This window comes from Lethenteron reissneri, chromosome 50 (genome assembly GCF_015708825.2).
Source record: "Lethenteron reissneri isolate LAM-NWPU_2019-01 chromosome 50, ASM1570882v1, whole genome shotgun sequence".
NCBI classification, from domain to species: Eukaryota; Metazoa; Chordata; class Hyperoartia; order Petromyzontiformes; family Petromyzontidae; genus Lethenteron; species Lethenteron reissneri.
In genome coordinates, this window is record NC_083828.1 from 1674973 (window position 1) to 1694051 (window position 19079).

The following is a 19079-nucleotide window of genomic DNA, read 5'->3' on the forward strand; positions in this document are numbered from 1 at the left end:
GTCGCATCTCGAGCACGGCTCGAGGGGGGGGGGGGGGGGCATGGCCCAGAGCCGGATCAAGCAGAGTGCATTGCTTCGAGCTGGCTCGCTTGAATCCGAGTCACGACTTGGAACACGGGCCGATTAAATCTGCAGCGATGTACCCCAGTAACTGGCGGTTTGGGGGTGCATTTAAAAAAAGTTGAGCCCCATACCCCCCCCCCCCCCATCGCTGGAAAGTTAAACCCCCCTCCGATAGACAAGGGGGAAGGGGGGTGTGGAGGACACACGGAGACAGACACGAGAGGGATGGAGACACGGGGCCCGGTGAAGACCGAGCAGCGAGATTGTTCAGGCTCAGAGTAAACTTTATTCTCTCCCAATCACCACAAGCGCAGCAGCAGCTCGTCACGCACAGCAGCAGAAGATTGTTATCAGACCGACGCAGGCACCCTTGGGTTCATTAGGCGGCTGGCACTCTCATAAATAAATATTCTGGATGTATAATTCACGCACTCAAAACATAAAGGTGCCCCGTGTAGCCAGCACAGGTCTGTCGGGGCAAGTGCCGTCGCAGCGAGCGCCGCGTCGAGGCCGTCGGCTCGTCACGTCGGCGCACGCGGCGCGTACAGCAACACGCGGCGCGCACCAGCAACTCACTGGGGATGAACGTCGCCCGCCTACATTGGGACTTCGCAGTCACTCGCACGCTTTAAAAAGGGGGTAGGGGGTTTGGGGGAGGGGGGGTTCGCCAAGATTTTATTTTAGCGAACACCAAAATAATCCCTGCGAAATTTACTTCTATGTATTAAAAAAAAAGTTGGACTACAACTCGCGCACGCACCACGAGTCTGGCGACTCGTGGTGCCTCGACGGACTTGGCTGAGCGAGCGCCGATGAAGGCCGACACGGCGCAGAGGGAGAGACGCGCACAACCACCACCAGCAGTGCCAGTGCCGGGTCATCCCAGTAGCACGAGTAGCGACAAAGGCTACGGGCCCCGCACTAATCGCTTTCAAGCTATCGATTCCGGTTCAGTGATTCTGCACTTTCTCTATTACTATAGTACTATATTGCCTACAATTTTTACGAACGACTGGGTGTTTAAGGTTAGCGATTTGTCGTATTATCTGGCTGTATAGCAAAATGGAAAAATACAATTACTTTACTGTGCAAGTTAAACATTTGTGTTTTAATATGCGCGCGTTTTTAAATTCAGGGCCCCTTTATAACATCATGCTACACAGGCCCCGCAGTAGCTTCGTCCGACACTGACACCACCACCACCCCCAACAGCGCAAGGCGCACGATGGCGGTGCCCCCCCAACCAAGACGCGAGCCCCTCAGCTCCCCACCGAGGCCCCCCCCCCCCCCACCAGCAGCAGCTGCCCGCCCTAACCCCCCCCCCCCCCCACCCCGGGTCACGGTGAAGGGAGAGTAGGGTTTTCCATACTCGCGGAACCCCATAACCGGGATCTCGCGGCCTCGGATCGGTGTCCCGCGCTCGCGTTGCTCCCCCCGGGGGTGGCCGCAGCTGCACCTGGGGGTGCAGGCGACCCCCAAGCGGCCTGGGTGAGGGGGTGGGGGGGGGGATCAAGAGGCAGGGTTACGACAAGGCTGGCGGGGAGAGAGGGGGGTAGGGAGTGCAGGGTTCGAGGCAGGGTTCAGGCGACGGCTGTGTAGAGACGGCAGAGGCACACGTGTCACTACCCCCCCACCCCGCACCGCGTGTCCACGTGCAGTGGCGCGCGTGTGATCAGCATCACAAAAGCCCCGCGCGTCTCCGTGCAGGTCCACGACCAGACGCCGTCTCCGCCTGGAGAGACGCTGCCAGACGCCCCGCTGGGCCGGGGGGGGGGGGGTCAGAAGGGCCGTCTCCCTCTCTCCACCCTCCCCCATGATGATTCAATTGTGAAAAATCCGTTTCGTACCCAAGCCTTACACGTTATAGCCGACCTGTCCCGGTAGTGGGCGGGGCCACGAGTAGTGTCGTCGCGAGCCGCGTTACGCCAAGCGTGACTCGTACACGCTGCTGGTGGTGGTGGTTGTGTGGGTCGGGGAGCGATTTCTGACTTTTGGCAGATACGATGTGGGGGCGGCCATAAAAGGTGGTGCCCAAGCAAGTCGACAAACGTGGCCTGCCGAGGCAGTGCTACAGGAATCCTGAGTGAGTGAGGGGGGGCTCTCACCTGAGCGCTCTGCAGCCAAGGAGGAGCGAGACCCGGGTAGGAGAGCCCCGGCAAGGGGGTCCCGTGAAAGGACGAGCTCAGGTCCGTGGCGAACAGCTGGAAGGGGGGGAACGCTCCCCATGCGTCCCTGGAGGCGGGGACCAGCGTGGGGCCCAGCAGCTCCTCTGGGGGGGGGGCAAGATGGGAGTTGGGGGGGGGGGAGATGCCCCGCCACCGTTGTCTTTTCCCGGTGCCGGTGTTTACACACCACACTAGGTACCCATTTAACCGGGCAGAGTTGACCTCGGAGAGAGGCCCAGGACCAGTTCAGATGGTCGTCACCGGTCATTTGTCAGCAGGCATCCAACTCGGGTGCCGGGTTTGTAGCGCAGTGCGCCAAACCAGCAATAACACAGGGGGTGCCAAGATGCTCAAGCACCTATTGCAAGACATCAAGTGTGCATCGTCTGCACGTGCTTGTGGAAGAACACCCCCAGGTGGCACGCACACCGCACGTGTCACCTATTGCCTGCCATTCTCCAGTGACCCGGCAACCACTTCCGTGAGAAACCAAACTGTGGTGGGGCACTAAAAATCCAAAACGCAACTTGTTTTAGTTTACCAGGTAAGGCCCATTGGAGCTATATATATATATGTCTTTTTTTTAAAGATCTGGTCAAAAGATAGCAAAAAAATAGTGACTCATCACGGGGACATTTAAAGGAGACCAATACTCTATAAAACGCACGTTTCTAAAATGTGGAGGGAAAAACCGAAGAACCCAGGAGGAAACTCCACGCGACCACGGGGACAGTGAACATGCAAACTCCAATTATACAGCAGGCATGAGGGTTGGGGATCGAACCCAGGGTCTTCTGTATACCAGGCGAGGTAGTTAATATCCGGCCACCGTGGTTTCCTGGGTAGAGGGGGGCGTGTGTGCTCTGGTTACGTGGGTCCCGCGTGAGGAACTGGGGTCCCAGCTGGATCGGCAGACGGAGCGCGAGAGGCCCTGGCGGGCTCAGACGCTGCCTCGAGACGCGCGTGTTCGCCTTGGCGAACTCCAGCCGCAGCGTGTGCTGGCTCTCTGGGTCAAAGCGCATGCCCTGGGGGGGGGGGGTAGTTGGGGTCAAGCCTGAGGTCAAGGGCATATTACTCAGGAGATTAAAATGAGAAAATTACCTTTTCGATCGTGTTTTTGTATTGCGAGTTGTAAAGTTCTGAACCGCCCCTACTGGACACGTGACAAAGTGACAAAGAGCTTTATAGCTCATCAGATTCCTCCTGCAGTATTAATATTCTGACCCCGCCCACCACTACCACCGATGCGCACGAACCCCCCCACCCGCCTCCCACAACCACCACCACCACACCACCCAAGCCAGCCCAAGCCAGCCCAAGCCTCTGGAGGTGGGGGGGGACAGGGCTTAAACAAAGGCGGGCGGAGGGGCTCTGCAAAGGGGGGGGGGGGCTCTGCAGGGCGGCTCTGCAGGGGGGGGCTCTGCAGGGGGGGGGGGCTGGCTCTGGTCGACGGAAAGGGGCCTAATTAGGGAGGGTGGGGTCTACAGCGGTTGCACTTTGTCAAGGTAATAATAGAAGCGTAGACTCGCACTGCTACACGTGCAGCAGGCGACTAATGTCTGTGGGCACGTGCCATCAGGAGACATCACTGGACAGCCGTGAAAACGCGACTTTGCACTTAAAAATATTATCGAGGTGGATTTTTTTTTTATCGACAACTCTTATTTGCCAAGATGAGTTTCGGAAGATTGCTTGGGAGACGACTCCGCAGTGGATTGATGACGATGATGGCGGCGAGGGATTATGATGGTGGGGGTTGGGGATTTGGTGGATGACGAACGGACGAGTGATTGCGGGATGGATAAAGGAAGCGATGGCGGGACGACTGCGCTGGGGCACGTGGAGCGATGGCGATTGTACTGTACACGGTGCACTTCTTTCCCACCGTACGTAGCCAACCGTGCCGATCGGAGGTGGGAGCCACTCACGTGCAACTCGATCATGGCAGCCTCCGCGTTCTCTCGGTTGTCGAATATCACAAAGCCCACGGGCTGCGGAATGCGCACACCACCACCAGCCACCACCATCAACAACCACCACCCACCACGGCCAACCACATCATCATCAACGCCAACCACCACCACGCCACCACCATCAACATCATGCAAAATAGCCTTAAACAGACTGTTGGGGCAAGAGCTGTTAGCGAGCACCTATTAAGGCCGGCACGGCACATGAAGGGGGTGGGTGGCCAGCACCACGCCCGGCCGCGTTTGTCTCCCCAGTGGCGAGGTTTTTACACACCGCACCAGGCACTCATTTGAGGCAGAGCCGACCCCGGGGAGGCCCAGGATCGGTTCAGATATTCGTCACCACTGGGTGTTGCAGGCCGTGAGCGGGAATAGAACTCGGGTGGTCACAATCAATAGCACACGACCACCACCACCACCACGTCCCACGTCCCCCACAGCCCGTCGGGGTCGAGCACCGTCACCGAGCGCCTGTGAATGTCGCCACCACGGGGGGAGTCGGGGTGGTGGGTGCCCAGCCGCCTTCGTCTCCCCAGCGCCGATGCTTACAGAGAACACCAATAAAAGGGATCGCAGTGCTCATTTCATTTAAGGCCAAGTCCACCTAGGGGAGGAAGGGACCCAACCCAGCAGCCGGTTCAGAGCTCGTCTCGACACCGATGACAGCCGTGGCCGCGGAACAGAAACGCGGGGGGTGGGGGGGGGGTCAACTTGACAGTGACCCCCCCACACCCCCCCCCCTACCCCGACACACCTCCGGTCCAGCGCAGGTGCCCCCACCTGCTTGGTTGTGGGCTTCATGAGGGACCCCTCGTATCCCTGGCAACGGGGGGGGGGGGGGGGGAGACAGACGGGGTCATGTGGGGCGCCCGCAAGCGACCCCCTTGTTCAATCACTAAAGATAAAGATCCCCCGTAAAACCTCTAACATACTATTGGGGCAAGTGCCGTTCGCGAGTAGCATCTATGAAAGCCGGCACGGAACACAAGGGGGTGGGGGGGGGGCTATTGGTAACCACGCACCGGCCGCCTTTGTCTCCCCAATGGCGATGTGTAGACACACCGCACCGGGTACTTCATTTACGGCCGAGTCGAGATAGGGGGAGAGGTGCAGGTCGACTCGACCTTGACAAATGGGCGGGGGCGGGAGTCTAACTGGGATAGCGCTGGGTTCGTAGGGCAGCGCGCCGCTAACCACTGCGCCACCGCTCCCCATCCGCCGCGTCCCCCCTCCCCTCCCCCCACGGAGCGCACCTCACCGCTACCGCCCCCTCATCACCACCAACCACCACCAGACCACCCCCTCACCACCAGTCCCCTCACTCCCGCCACCTTACCACCACCACCGCACCCTCACCCCCGCCACCTTGCCACCGCACCCTCACCACCGCCCCCTTACCACTGCCACCGCACCCTCACCACCACCACCACCTCCTCACCACCTCCTCACCACCACCACCACCACACCACCTCCACCACCTAACCACCCCCCCCTCACCACCACCCCCCCCTCACCACCACCCCCCCTCACCAACCCCCCCCTCACCAACCCCCCCCTCACCAACCCCCCCTCACCAACCCCCCCCTCACCAACCCCCCCCCTCACCACCCCCCCCCCACCCTCACCAACCCCCCCCTCACCAACCCCCCCTCACCAACCCCCCCCTCACCAACCCCCCCCTCACCAACCCCCCCCTCACCAACCCCCCCTCACCAACCCCCCCCTCACCAACCCCCCCTCACCACCCCCCCCTCACCAACCCCCTCACCAACCCCCCCTCACCAACCCCCCTCACCAACCCCCCCTCACCAACCCCCCCTCACCAACCCCCCCTCACCAACCCCCCCTCACCAACCCCCCCTCACCAACCCCCCCCTCACCACCACCACCACCACCACCACCTAACCACCCCCCCCCCCCCTCACCACCACCACCACCACCACCCCCCCCCTCACCACCACCACCACCCCCCCCCCCTCACCACCACCACCACCCCCCCCCCACCACCACCACCACCCCCCCCCCTCACCACCACCACCACCCCCCCCCCCTCACCACCACCACCTAACCACCCCCCCCCCCCTCACCACCACCACCTAACCACCCCCCCTCACCACCACCACCTCACCACCCCCCCCTCACCACCACCACCTCACCACCCCCCCCTCACCACCACCACCTAACCACCCCCCCCTCACCACCACCACCTAACCACCCCCCCCTCACCACCACCACCTCACCACCACCTCACCACCACCTAACCACCCCCCCTCACCACCACCACCTCACCACCACCACCACCACCACCGCCTCACCTTGAAGGGTCTGAAGAGCAGGTAGAGTTCGCGAGGGTGCGTGTCCATGGGGAGACCGCTCACGAACAGGGTTCGAACCTGCGTGGGGTCAGGCGCGAGCGGCGTTATAGGGAAACACACAGAGACAAAGATGCCCCGTGTATCTAAATGCACACACACACACCTTTAGATTCAGAATATTGAGTTGCACCGGGAGGAATCCGAGCTACAAAGCTCTTTTTCCACCGATGTCGAGTAGGGGCGGGTCAGAACACAAACGCAGTTCACATTACGATGATCATCGCTTGTGTCGTGATCGAAACGTCAGAGTTCAGTTATTTTTTAAAATTTGAACCTACGCGACTTCACCGAAAGACCCAAAGAATTTGAATTCCTGCAGTCACGAAAGCTTTAAGTCAACATTGCATCGCTAAATCTAAAAAAATAACATTTACAAATCACATTTGCAAATGTGAGCTGTATCCAGTACTAATCTTCTGCTACAGAATTTTATTTTTGAAGGAAGATTTATGGTGTTAAGGGAGGAAACACAGTTGTTCAAAAACGCTGACGCTGCAAAGACTTCGCGTCACCCCATTCCAAGTCTTCTTCTTGGGGCATTGCTCAGAGCGAGCCCCAGGGAGGCCGCTGGGGCACGCGACGCGTGGCTGGCCAGCAGCACCACGCAGAGCCGCCAGTGGCGATGTTCACACACATACACCTGTGCCCCCACACACACCTATACCCACACACCTGCACCTGTATCCACACACACACGCACGTACCTGTACCCGCGTCCACAATAACCGCCATTCGCCACTAAGTGGCGGTGACGTCACCACGACGCTTGTGCCAGGCAATGTGCACCTTGAGGCCACGTGAAGTGTCGAACGCCCGCTGGCAGGAGGTCACGGGGCAGACCCAGGTGCCACGGGTCGACTGACCGAGATGACCGCGATTACTGGCTGATGCACCACCTGTGCCCCCTACTGTACCAACTTGCTGTGCTTTAGCCACCCGGCGCTCCACTCGTTGTTGTGAGCGTCGCTCCTCCGCCCTCCGTTGTTGTTGGAGGGCGACTGCCTTCAACTGCCCAGTAGCATCCTTCACGAGCCTCCTCTAGAGGCCGATCTTGACACCGCTGGTACCAGTCATCGGCAAGTCCACTCAGCTCCATGTCCTCCTGTGCCACATCACTCCATCTCTTCTCTAGCCCGTGCCGCGCCCGTTTAGCCCCCTCGATCCGGCCGAACAAAAGCTGTTTAGGCATGCGGTGGCTGGGCATGCGGGCTACATGACCCAGCCAACGCTGCCTGCCGGAGCTCACCAATGGGACTTTGCCCAGATCTTTCAAGGATTTGTGAGCTCCTCACACAATCCAGCCTGGTTAAACCCAGGAAGGATCGTAGGCAGGCCAGCCTAAATGTTTCCCACCGGCGAAGATGGTTGGAAATATTTAGGCACACACCCACACATACACCTGTACCCACACACACACACACCTGTACCTGCGTCTGCACACACGCACCTTTACACACACACGCACTCGCCTGTCCTTCGTCTTTGGAGAGGCCATCAAATGCCCCATCGCTTTTCAAGTTCATATCGCCCCGCCGAGCCAGCAGCTGCAGCAGCAGGCAAGCAGCGCCAGGTGGTGCAACAGCGGCAGCAGCAGCAGACGGCAAGCCCACAGGTGCAAGGTTCCAGTGCAACTTTGCTCAACACTCTCGTATCTGGGGTCGCGTCTCCTCCTCCGTGCCCCAAGTGCCGTGCTCCCGTGCCCACCCACCCCGTGCCCCCCCTTGTGCCCACGTGCCCACGTGCCCACGTGCTCAGTGCCCCCCAGGAGGAGTGACCACCCCGTGACCTCGGCGCGCGCCGCGGACCCCTCGCAGTGCGACTGCGACTGGAGCAGGCGGCACGCGCGAGTCGCGTTTATAGCGGGTGGGTCACGTGATGCAATCACGACCCCCCCCACCCCCCCACGGCATTCCCATCCCCCCCCGGCATTCCCATCCCTCCCTTTCCCCTTGTCCCGATTCTCCCTCCCCCTCCACCCCCTCCCCCCAATCCCTCGTTACGCAATCGCATGTCACACACAAAGACAAAGATACCCCAAATAGCCTCAGCAGACTGTTGGGGCAAGTGCTGTTAGCGAGCGCCTATGAAGGCCGGCACGGCACACGAGGGGGTGTCCAGGACCACGCCCGACCGCCTTTGTCTCCCCCAATGGCGATGTTTACACATCACACCAGGTACCCATTTGATGCGGAGACACACCGACACACACCTACACACACCTACACCTATACACACCTATACACACACACCTACACACACCTACACACACCTACACACACACACCTACACACACCTACACACACACACCTACACACACACACCTACACACACTCCTCCACACCTACACACACACCAGGCAAGCTCACCCTCATCACTCGAGATACATCGACCCGTGCTGTGACGTCATTAATTGTGCACCCTCCGCGTGCAGGATTCACGAGGGACACGTGACCCTGGCACGTGCCGACGAGAACAAAGGACGACGACGATTCGCGCTCCACCGTCACCCGCTCCACGAATGAGCTCGGCTCATAATTTATTGTAATTGTGGCTTAATTGAGCTGCGGGGAGTGGAGAAAGCCACTTAATTGGACTGCATTGTCCACGTGATGAGAGGCACTACCCCGGTTTCTCCACAATGTCGTATCTTACAAAGCGATAGGTGTGTGCGTGAGCAGGTTTGTGGGGAGCGGTGGTATAGTGGTGAGCGCACTCCGCCACGAACCCCGGCGAATCAAGTTCCATGGTGGTCACCGGCTGCCGAAACGAGTGCTCGATGACCAACCCTAATCATGGTAGCAAATACGAATATAGAGTACGGCATATATATAATTTGTTGAAAAATCATTGAAATACACGTCTATATACATAGTAACTAAATAATAAAAGGTAGGTTTTTTTTCCACAATGAAAAATGTAATGTTAATGACAATAAAAAAGTGATTGTTCATTAAAGTAAAAGAAAAAAAATAACAGCTAGCAGAGGATGGTTTCGATCCATCGACCTCTGGGTTATGGGCCCAGCACGCTTCCGCTGCGCCACTCTGCTTGGCGAGAAACACCGCCGCACAAGTGCTATATGTTACTGACCACATTTTCACAAATCGAATGACTTCATGGTATTCTCTTGAAAGAACACTCAGAATAGGAATTATCTTCACAGTCGGTGAATAAATCGTTACATTGTGGGACAGTGAAAGATGTCAACGGCGTGTGTGGTGAAGTGAACCCTTCAACAGTGATTGATCGTGGATGATCGTGCTGTCTATTTTAATGCCGCGTGAATGATCATTGTGTAGCGAGTGGAACTTGTTTTGCTCCATTTTCATTAACTAAATTAACTTTATTTTAACTGAACTCCCTTTGTCGGTAGTGGCGTCACCGCCCAGCCCAATTTGGCGGGAATCCGTTTGAAATTCGTCACGACCGATTCCCGATTCCTAACTTACAAACAATACATTAGCGATTCGATTCCATAATATGATTATTCCTTTAATGTCATTTATAGTCTGTACTTCGTGTTTGTACGCATAAAAACAAAACTACTGAATGTACTTCATACATTTTCTAATTGCATTAATATATCAATTGTACACGCGCGGTTGGGTGCATAGGTGAGGTATAGAATCGATTCTCTTTATGCCGAAACTGAACTGGAATCGATTCGTGTTGAAGTTGTTCAATCCCGAGAGCGGCGTGGAGAGCTGGGCCCGGAGTTTAAGACCTCAGCCGAGATTATACATTAAAGACCTTAACCGAGATTATACATTAAAGACCTCAACTCTTGGGGACAAAAACTGGAAGTGATGTCGGGTGAGTGACTTCTCCCTTCGTTCGCCTCGTCTGAGGAGATTTTAAATGCTCGAAAGATGTAATTTGATTGCGGCGCGCTTGAGACAAGGCCTTCATCCAGCAGTGGACTGACTGGCCGATGCTGATGATGGCTTTAGTGTGAACCTACAATCGATAACAACAACAACAGCCGCCAAGTGGCGATGAGGTTCCCACGGCGCCTGTGCCAGGCTAGGTGCACTTTGAGGCCACGTGAAGTGTCGACCCCGCACTTGCCGTGGCTGATGCACCGCCTGTGCCCCCTTCTGTGGCAACTTTGCTGCGTTTTATCCGCCCGGCGCTCCGCTCGTTGTTGTGAGCATCGCTCCTCCACCCTCCGTTGTTGTTGTTGGAGGGCGACTGCCTCCAACTTCCCAGTAGCCTCACAGTGCACCTAGCCTGGCACTGCCCAGTAGCGTCCTTCACGAGCCTCCTCCACAGCGGCCGATCTTGACACCGCTGGTACCGGTCAACAGCAAGTCCACTCAGCTCCACGTCCTCCTGTAACCACATCGCTCCATCTCTTGTCCAGGCCGTGCCCGTCTAGCCCCCTCGATCCGGCCAGACAAGACTCGACAGCACCTCACAGCATCCCTCCTCAGCTCACAACTCCTCGCGTTTCATGTTGATGATGTCTCTAACTTGCTTATGTTCTCTTATCCACGTGTTGAACAGCTGAGAGACGTAATAGGTTGGGGAGGAGGCTTTCATCCAGCAGTGACTGCAGATGACGATGATGGCCTCAGTGTGGATCAGCAGTCAACTCGGAGTTCGCACATCGGGTTCATTCCGCCAAATTTGTTCAATTAAATTCGACTCGTTTGTTTCGCGGAGCCGTGTTGACACTGCTGCTGCTGTGGCCGAGACTGTGTGATGAGTGCCTGCAGGTGACGCTGTGCCCCCCTGTGGTGGTCTCTATGTCGGTGTTCTTCACTGGTTTTTAGAGGGGGGGCCACGTTCTCCGATTAAACACAATCAGTGTGAGGGCCGCCACACACTTAACCATTGGGGTTTGACAGCGTGGTGGTGGTGGGGGGTGGTTATCGGGGGTCGCACTAAAGGCCACCAGGGACCGCCAGTGGCCCGCGGGCCGTGCAATGAGGAACCCTGCGGCCTGTGCTGTGCTGCTGTGTGATGGTTTTGCTTGCAGGTGAAGCTGTGATGTTGGAAATGGTCTACGCTGTTGGGTGCTGTGCTGCTGTTCGTTGTTTTTGCCCGCAGGTGGAGGCTGTGATGATAGTGATCGTCTGAGCTGGCCATTACGTTTGGTTGCTGTTTGAGTTGTTCGGTGCAACCTTCTTGAATTGTCGTCTCACTTCCAATGTCGCCTTGCAGGAGAGGCCGTGTCGGCAGTGGTGATGGTGGAGAGCGTGGAGGACCTGGAGCTGCTGGTGAGGACCAAGGTGGACGCGCTGAGGCTGGCGCTGCAGATCCGAGATGTGGACGGTGAAGAAATACGCAATCGCAGCTCGCCTCCTCGCAACACACCACCTCCTCACAACTCACCTCTCAGCTCCCACCTCACCTCTCAGCTCCCACCTCACCTCTCGCTTCCCACCTCACCACTCGGCTCCCACCTCACCTCTCAGCTCCCACCTCACCACTCAGCTCCCACCTCACCACTCAGCTCCCACCTCACCACTCAGCTCCCACCTCACCACTCAGCTCCCACCTCACCACTCAGCTCCCACCTCACCACTCAGCTCCCACCTCACCACTCAGCTCCCACCTCACCTCTCAGCTCCCACCTCACCACTCAGCTCCCACCTCACCACTCAGCTCCCACCTCACCACTCAGCTCCCACCTCACCACTCAGCTCCCACCTCACCTCTCAGCTCCCACCTCATCTCTCAGCTCCCACCTCATCTCTCAGCTCCCACCTCATCTCTCAGCTCCCACCTCTCCTCTCAGCTCCCACCTCAGCTCCCACCTCACCTATCAGCTCCCACCTCACCTCTCAGCTCCCACCTCATCTCTCAGCTCCCACCTCTCCTCTCAGCTCCCACCTCAGCTCCCACCTCACCTCTCAGCTCCCACCTCATCTCTCAGCTCCCACCTCATCTCTCAGCTCCCACCTCATCTCTCAGCTCCCACCTCTCCTCTCAGCTCCCACCTCAGCTCCCACCTCACCTATCAGCTCCCACCTCACCTCTCAGCTCCCACCTCATCTCTCAGCTCCCACCTCTCCTCTCAGCTCCCACCTCAGCTCCCACCTCACCTCTCAGCTCCCACCTCATCTCTCAGCTCCCACCTCAGCTCCCACCTCTCCTCTCAGCTCCCACCTCATCTCTCAGCTCCCACCTCACCTCTCAGCTCCCACCTCATCTCTCAGCTCCCACCTCACCTCTCAGCTCCCACCTCATCTCTCAGCTCCCACCTCACCTCTCAGCTCCCACCTCAGCTCCCACCTCACCTCTCAGCTCCCACCTCATCTCTCAGCTCCCACCTCATCTCTCAGCTCCCACCTCATCTCTCAGCTCCCACCTCAGCTCCCACCTCTCCTCTCAGCTCCCACCTCATCTCTCAGCTCCCACCTCACCTCTCAGCTCCCACCTCATCTCTCAGCTCCCACCTCACCTCTCAGCTCCCACCTCATCTCTCAGCTCCCACCTCAGCTCCCACCTCACCTCTCAGCTCCCACCTCAGCTCTCAGCTCCCACCTCAGCTCCCACCTCTCCTCTCAGCTCCCACCTCAGCTCCCACCTCAGCTCCCAGCTCACGTCTCTGCACCAAATGTCTCTTTACAGCTCTTCCTCAAACCTTGCAGCACGCCACACAACTGCTTACACCTCACTGCTCATTTGACCTCCTCACAGCTCATTGCTGCTCCTCACACTTGTTTACACCTTACAGGTCCTTACCTTCCCACAGCTCCTTACACTTCAGCTCCTCACGCCTCCACCTCAAGGAGCTCTTAGCAGCTCCGTTCACCTCCTCACAGCTCTGTACTCCTCACACAGCTCCTTACACCTCCCAGCTTTTCAACACCTCATCACAGCTTTCCTCGTTGTGTGCCCACAGCGGATGACGAGTGGCTAGTGCGCATGCTGCACAGCGTGGAGTCCGAGCTGCAGGAAGCTGAGGCACTTGTGCAGGAGATGCAGCAGCTGCAGAAGCAGCGAAACCAGGTTGCGCTCGAAGTGCAGGTGAGAGCTCTTGTCGCTGGCCCTCTAGTATTCACGAACAGCACTTGCTGTGTGGCTGTACAGGAGACCTTCATGTGTAGGGGAGCGGTAGTGCAGTGGTTGGCACACTCCGCTATGAACCCAGTGACCCGAGTTCGATTCTTGTTTATGGCCAACATCGGTCCTCACAACCTCCCCTTGGTCGACTTGGCCTTAACATCTTGCCGTGGTGATGAGATGTTAACTACCTCACCTGGTGTACAGGAGGTTTTGGGTTCGATCCCAACCCTGACGCCTGCTGTATATTTGGAGTTTGCATGTTCTCCCCATGGTCGTGTCCTCCGGTTTTTCCCTCCACATTTTATAAACATGCGTTTAGAGTATTTGACTTCTATATACATGTCCACATGATAAGCCACTTTGTTGAGCTATTATTTGTGGCCAGGTTGCTTCTGAAACAGAGCTATATAGCTCATTGGGCTTTACTTTGTGAAATAAAAATTGTAGTATAGTAAATAGACTCAGCTTTAAATGAGTACCTGCTGCGGTGCGTAAAAACCAGCATTGCGCTATGTTGGCCTTCAAAGCTGCTCGCTAACAGCACTTTCCGCAACGGTTTGCTACAACTATGGGGGGGGGTCGTTGTGTGCATGTGTATGTGGTCGCAAGGCGGTGATGGCGCAAATCACCAGGAATAACGAATCGCTGCAGCACATGCTTGAGAATCTGCCAAAGCACCTGCCCGGGAAGCAGCCTCCGCTAGTGGCCAGGTGAGGGAGACACCTGTGTGAGGGTTAGCTCTGTACGCGTGGGAGACGCATGACCCTTGGCCTACACTTGTGTATGCAAGTATGTATGTGCCTTGCTGATCTCGTCAAGGAGCATAAACCATCACGCAAACTCCAGTCATCATCGCAACAGCTTTTGGTTAACTATCGAACAAAGACGGTCACTGCATGACGCACTTTCAGATGTGCTTCTGCGGCCGTCTGGAACGTTCTTGCAATATTAGGAAGCCACTGGAGCTATGCACTTTTAAATCTAGATTAAAACTAATGTCTTTATAACTGCTTTATGTGTTTTGTTTGTTGTCCTTCACCCGCACCTCCGATTGAGCACGGTTGGCTACATACAGTGCGAAAGAAGTTCAACATACACATCCAGACAGCCCTTTGTCAATCCATTGCTATTTGAGGGCCTCCCCATGTGTCAGTCGTGGTGATTGTTTGACCATACTTCAACCACGCTGGTCAGTGTTCTTCTGTCACCGCAAGCGTCACTCACATTGTTTACATTTATCATGGATCGGAGAACGTAAGCAGTTCGATGAAAGTTGCTTCGCAAGACTGAGGAGATATAACGATGGCCTTTAGGAGGCCTTCATCCAGCAGTGAATAGATAATCATGGCGGATGATGATGATGATGACATTTTGATTTAGGGACACACCAAACAGTGAGTGGCTTGCATCATCCATTCAGTGACACTCTGATTTCTGAAAGCCACTAACGCACGTTTTACCTCGCCGTGACTCTTGGCACTATCAGCATGCAGGCCAGTGGTGATCCCCATGTCACTGGGGCCCAAGGGGGACCGCTGTTGGGGCCCCAAGCGGGGGTCCAGGCGACCGCTGGGGCCCCGTTGCAACCCGCACAGCCTCCCAAGAAGGAGCGACCGCCGCCCCCCCCGATCCCCGCAATCAACATCCTCACCGTGAGCGAGTTCGAGGCAGTGCCAGCGTGAGTTTCCCCACCTCCCCCTCACCCCTGCCCAGGTTCCTCTGGATCCCTCGGGGTCCCCAGGAACCTCGCAGGCAGCCCTAGACTGCGAATCCTTGCGGGCCCCCCTGCGTGAGAGTGCAACTGTTGTCTGACATTATCGAGAAGTAGCTGGTCGCCTAAAAAGTATTGACACGACTGAGTACAAGAAGAGTGCCATTCAAAACAAATTACTGTTGTCGATGTGAATGAAGAACACACGGTCGTCTTGGTCCGTTAACCGCCAACACCTGGGTCTTACCCGTGCGCTACAAGCAAGCCTTCAACACTTCACGTGACCTCAAAGCGCACCCAGCCTGGCACAAGCGTCGTGTTGGTGTCACCATCACTTCGTGTCGCACAGCGGCTGTAGTTGTCGCGTGTAGACATTCGTGTGTGTGGTTTTTATCCTCGCATATAGTAATACGATTAGGGGCAAAATGCCAATGTCTGAGGTCTGTTAGCCACAAGAAGGCTTCAGGAGAGAGTTTGTGAAGTTTTTCTATTCCTCTTCCGCATACTCTCGTGGTTTACTACAGTGCGTGTGGTACGACTGTGGTATGACTGGAGTAACAGCCACCTGTGTATGCGTTGTCTATCTGTGCGTGTGCTATGTCTGTGCAGTGGCAAACAACAGCTGTTGTTGCTCATCATTTATTCCTCGATCTCTTGCATCACACGAGAATGGAACGAGTCCCGAAGCACCGGCGTTATTCAGAAGCAGGATTGAACCGAGCACTGCACGTGGGTAGTAGCAATCGTGAACTGAGGCCCTTTATTGTTAGTGATGACTCGGTCTCGGGCTTTGCTCTGGTTCAACTGAGCCGGTTCAAATCATGCGTTTATCTTGACTGCTCCGTGCATGATCTCAGCCACGATCGGGATTTCCATGAGCGGAGTGAGCCCAAGCCATGGCTGAGCGCGAGCGTTGGAGATCAAACCAGAGGCGAGCCACGGCCAAGAACACGGCCCCTTTAGAATCACGGCAGGTTAATTCGAGGTGACGAATTGCATTGTATACACCGGATAAACAACACACAGAACAACAACAACGCATGCACAAGGACGTCATCGTGTGTGCCGCAGGTACCTGAAGGGCCGCATGGCGTACGAGCAGGTGAACGGCACCGTGCACGAGATAAACTGCGCGCTCGCCTCCAAGTACACGCTGCTGCGGCAGCCGAAGCGCTCGCTCGGGGAGGCTGCCGTCAAGCGGCATCGTGTCTACCGCGAGCAGGAGACCCCGCACACCAAAGGTGGCTTGGCCAGCGTACCCATACCCCCCCCCCCCCACTGCTGCTCTTCACCGCCGGCCTACTGGCGCCACGCATAACCAGAAAGGCGGTAGCTCGGGGAGTACATTTTCAATCGGATTGGGGCACCAGCACACGCTATCCGACTACATTTTCGAAGGTTGCTTCATCTGCAATGTCCACTTTGAGGCAGGCACCGCGTCTTCATGGTCAATGCCCCCGCGTCTTCATGGTCAATGCCCCCGCGTCTTCATGGTCAATGCCCCCGCGTCTTCATGGTCAATGCCCCCGCGTCTTCATGGTCAATGCCCCCGCGTCTTCATGGTCAATGCCCCCGCATCTTCATGGTTAATGCCCCCGCGTCTTCATGGTCAATGCCCCCGCATCTTCATGGTCAATGCCCCCGCGTCTTCATGGTCAATGCCCCCGCATCTTCATGGTCAATGCCCCCGCGAGTATGAACGTGGGCAACCGCGGGGCACGAACTGCGAGCAAATGCAACGAGTGGCACAAGCGCCACTGTTTGGTGATGCCGCGGCCCAATCATCAAGTCGCGTGTTCTATTTGTCAGAAACGCTTGCTCCACACTTATCCAGGAGGTCGCTCATTCAATCCCCACCCTGACGCCAGAATATTTGGAGTTGGCGTGTCTCTCTCCTCCTGGTGGTTGTGTGGATTTTTCTCCGGGTCCTCTGGTTTTTCCTTCCCAAATTTAGAAACATGTATTTGGAATATTTGGCTGCTATAAATTTCCACAAGATAATCCACTTGATTGAGCTATCATTCGTGATAGCCAGGTCGCTTTTAACAAATAGCTATAATAAACGTTTTTGGGTCAGATCGCGTTATTTATAAATGTGTCGTAACCCTCCACCACCCGACACGGCCAATCAGCAAAAAAAGTGTCACGTTGACAAAAGTGACAAATAGTTCACTACTTTAGCCCATCGATGTGTTGAAGAGTGAATCCACAACATTTACAATTTTTGAGTACGACGTTTCGCTGGTAATTACATCCAGCATCATCAGGCAATTCGCCAGAATAATATTGGTCGCGAAAGCCTACGTGTTAATTCTAGATTTGAACTTGATGCAGTAATTTTAGCTGCGAGGGTCCCACCTGATGACGGAGACTTGTGTTGCCTCCGAAACGTCGTGATTTATTATTTTATTTCTATTATTACTTCTATTTTTATTTTTTACCTACGTGACTTTGCCGAAAAAGCCTAAGAGTACCTACGTGTTGAGTTTTTGCTTGACGAATTGTCGGAAAGTTGACGGTAGTGACAGCCATGCGACGGTGCCCCCCCCCCCCACCAGGCCACAGCTTCTTCGTGGAGAACGACCTGCGCGAGAACTCGAAGCTGCGCGTGGACAAGCGCCTCTTCAACCTGCTGGGCGTGCTGCGCCACTGCCAGCGCCTGCGCGAGGTGCGCGGGGGCGGGCTCACGCGCTACGTGGTGCTCTGAGCACTGCCGGCGCCACTGCCGCTTGTCCCGAACCCCCACACGCTCGCCCCCAAGGTGGTCGGGCCTTTGTCGTGCTGGCGCCGGTGGAGGTTTCGCGACCGCCGAGGTGGCTGCCTCGTGCGGGCTGCCGCTGTGTTCGTGCTTCCTGTGAGATTATTGCTGTCCCTTTGATCGTCCCTCTTATCTGCTGCCTCCTAAAAAAATATATTGTGCGAATAACGAATAACGTGGTGGTTGGGCGTCCTCATTTCTCTTGGCTTAAGCGTCGCACTTGTCCAACACGTCGCTGGAAAAAAACGAGTGACCATCTTCTCTATTGTTTGATTTCGGGCGTCCTTCCAAACCTCCACATACAATTCACAACAGGGCGAGGTTCATTATCTTTGCCAACCCCCCCAAAGGGGTGTGCGCATGGAGGTCCAATACAGCAATGGCTGTTGTTGCACTGCCCTCTGCTGGCGACAAAGCCCGCATCTATATCTATTAAAGGGACATTTGTGAATGTGTCTGTTCGAAATGTTGAGCATACTTCCCGACATGCATCAAACTTGAAATTTGGCATGTGGGTAGCTTCCAGACTACACAATGCAAAAAAGTATAAAAAAAAGACTTTTGTATTTTGGGGGGCGGGAGGAGGGCGCAATAATGGATATATTTTTCACGGAAAGTGAGTGGTGACGTCACATCTGTGATGTTACCCGCATGCGGCACGTGACTTTACCGAAAAAAACTAAGAATATGAACCCTCCACGTAGGCCGTGTATTAATCCAAGACAAGAATCCAAGTCTCGGGCGAAGCCGGGTAGTAAAGCTAGTTTTGTATATAATGTAAGTTTGTGTATTAATAAACTTGAATGTTGGTTTTGTGAAAGTTAGGTCCTTGTGTGTGGTGTGGTGATAATGATGATGGTGGCGAGGCGAGAACAGTTCAGGCATAATTGTTGTTGATGGTAATACGAGTGATGACCATGAAGTGGAGATCTGTCTCTTGAATATTTGTTTTGCACCATACGCAGCCGACTGTGCTCGGTGGTGGTGGTGGTGGGATCGGGCGCATTCCCGATGATTTGG

The 19079-nt window shown here is 55.9% G+C and overlaps 2 protein-coding genes across 2 annotated transcripts; one reads left to right on the forward strand and one right to left on the reverse strand.

The window, feature by feature from the left end:
• Positions 1-1400: 1400 nt before the first annotated feature.
• On the reverse strand, positions 1401-8945 carry LOC133355010 (RNA-binding protein, mRNA-processing factor 2a-like). Its single transcript, XM_061572267.1, has 8 exons — positions 8940-8945; positions 8309-8398; positions 6514-6591; positions 4979-5017; positions 4157-4219; positions 3100-3253; positions 2169-2332; positions 1401-1547 (listed from the first exon to the last, which is right to left on the reverse strand). The coding sequence occupies exons 1-8, from the start codon at positions 8943-8945 to the stop codon at positions 1401-1403; spliced, it is 741 nt and encodes a 246-aa protein (XP_061428251.1).
• Positions 8946-10246: 1301 nt separating this feature from the next.
• On the forward strand, positions 10247-18869 carry LOC133355088 (spindle and kinetochore-associated protein 1-like). The gene is made up of 7 exons (XM_061572384.1): positions 10247-10386; positions 11740-11850; positions 13427-13551; positions 14200-14300; positions 15077-15268; positions 16373-16542; positions 17860-18869. The coding sequence occupies exons 1-7, from the start codon at positions 10380-10382 to the stop codon at positions 18006-18008; spliced, it is 855 nt and encodes a 284-aa protein (XP_061428368.1). The 5' UTR covers positions 10247-10379; the 3' UTR covers positions 18009-18869.
• Positions 18870-19079: the final 210 nt, after the last annotated feature.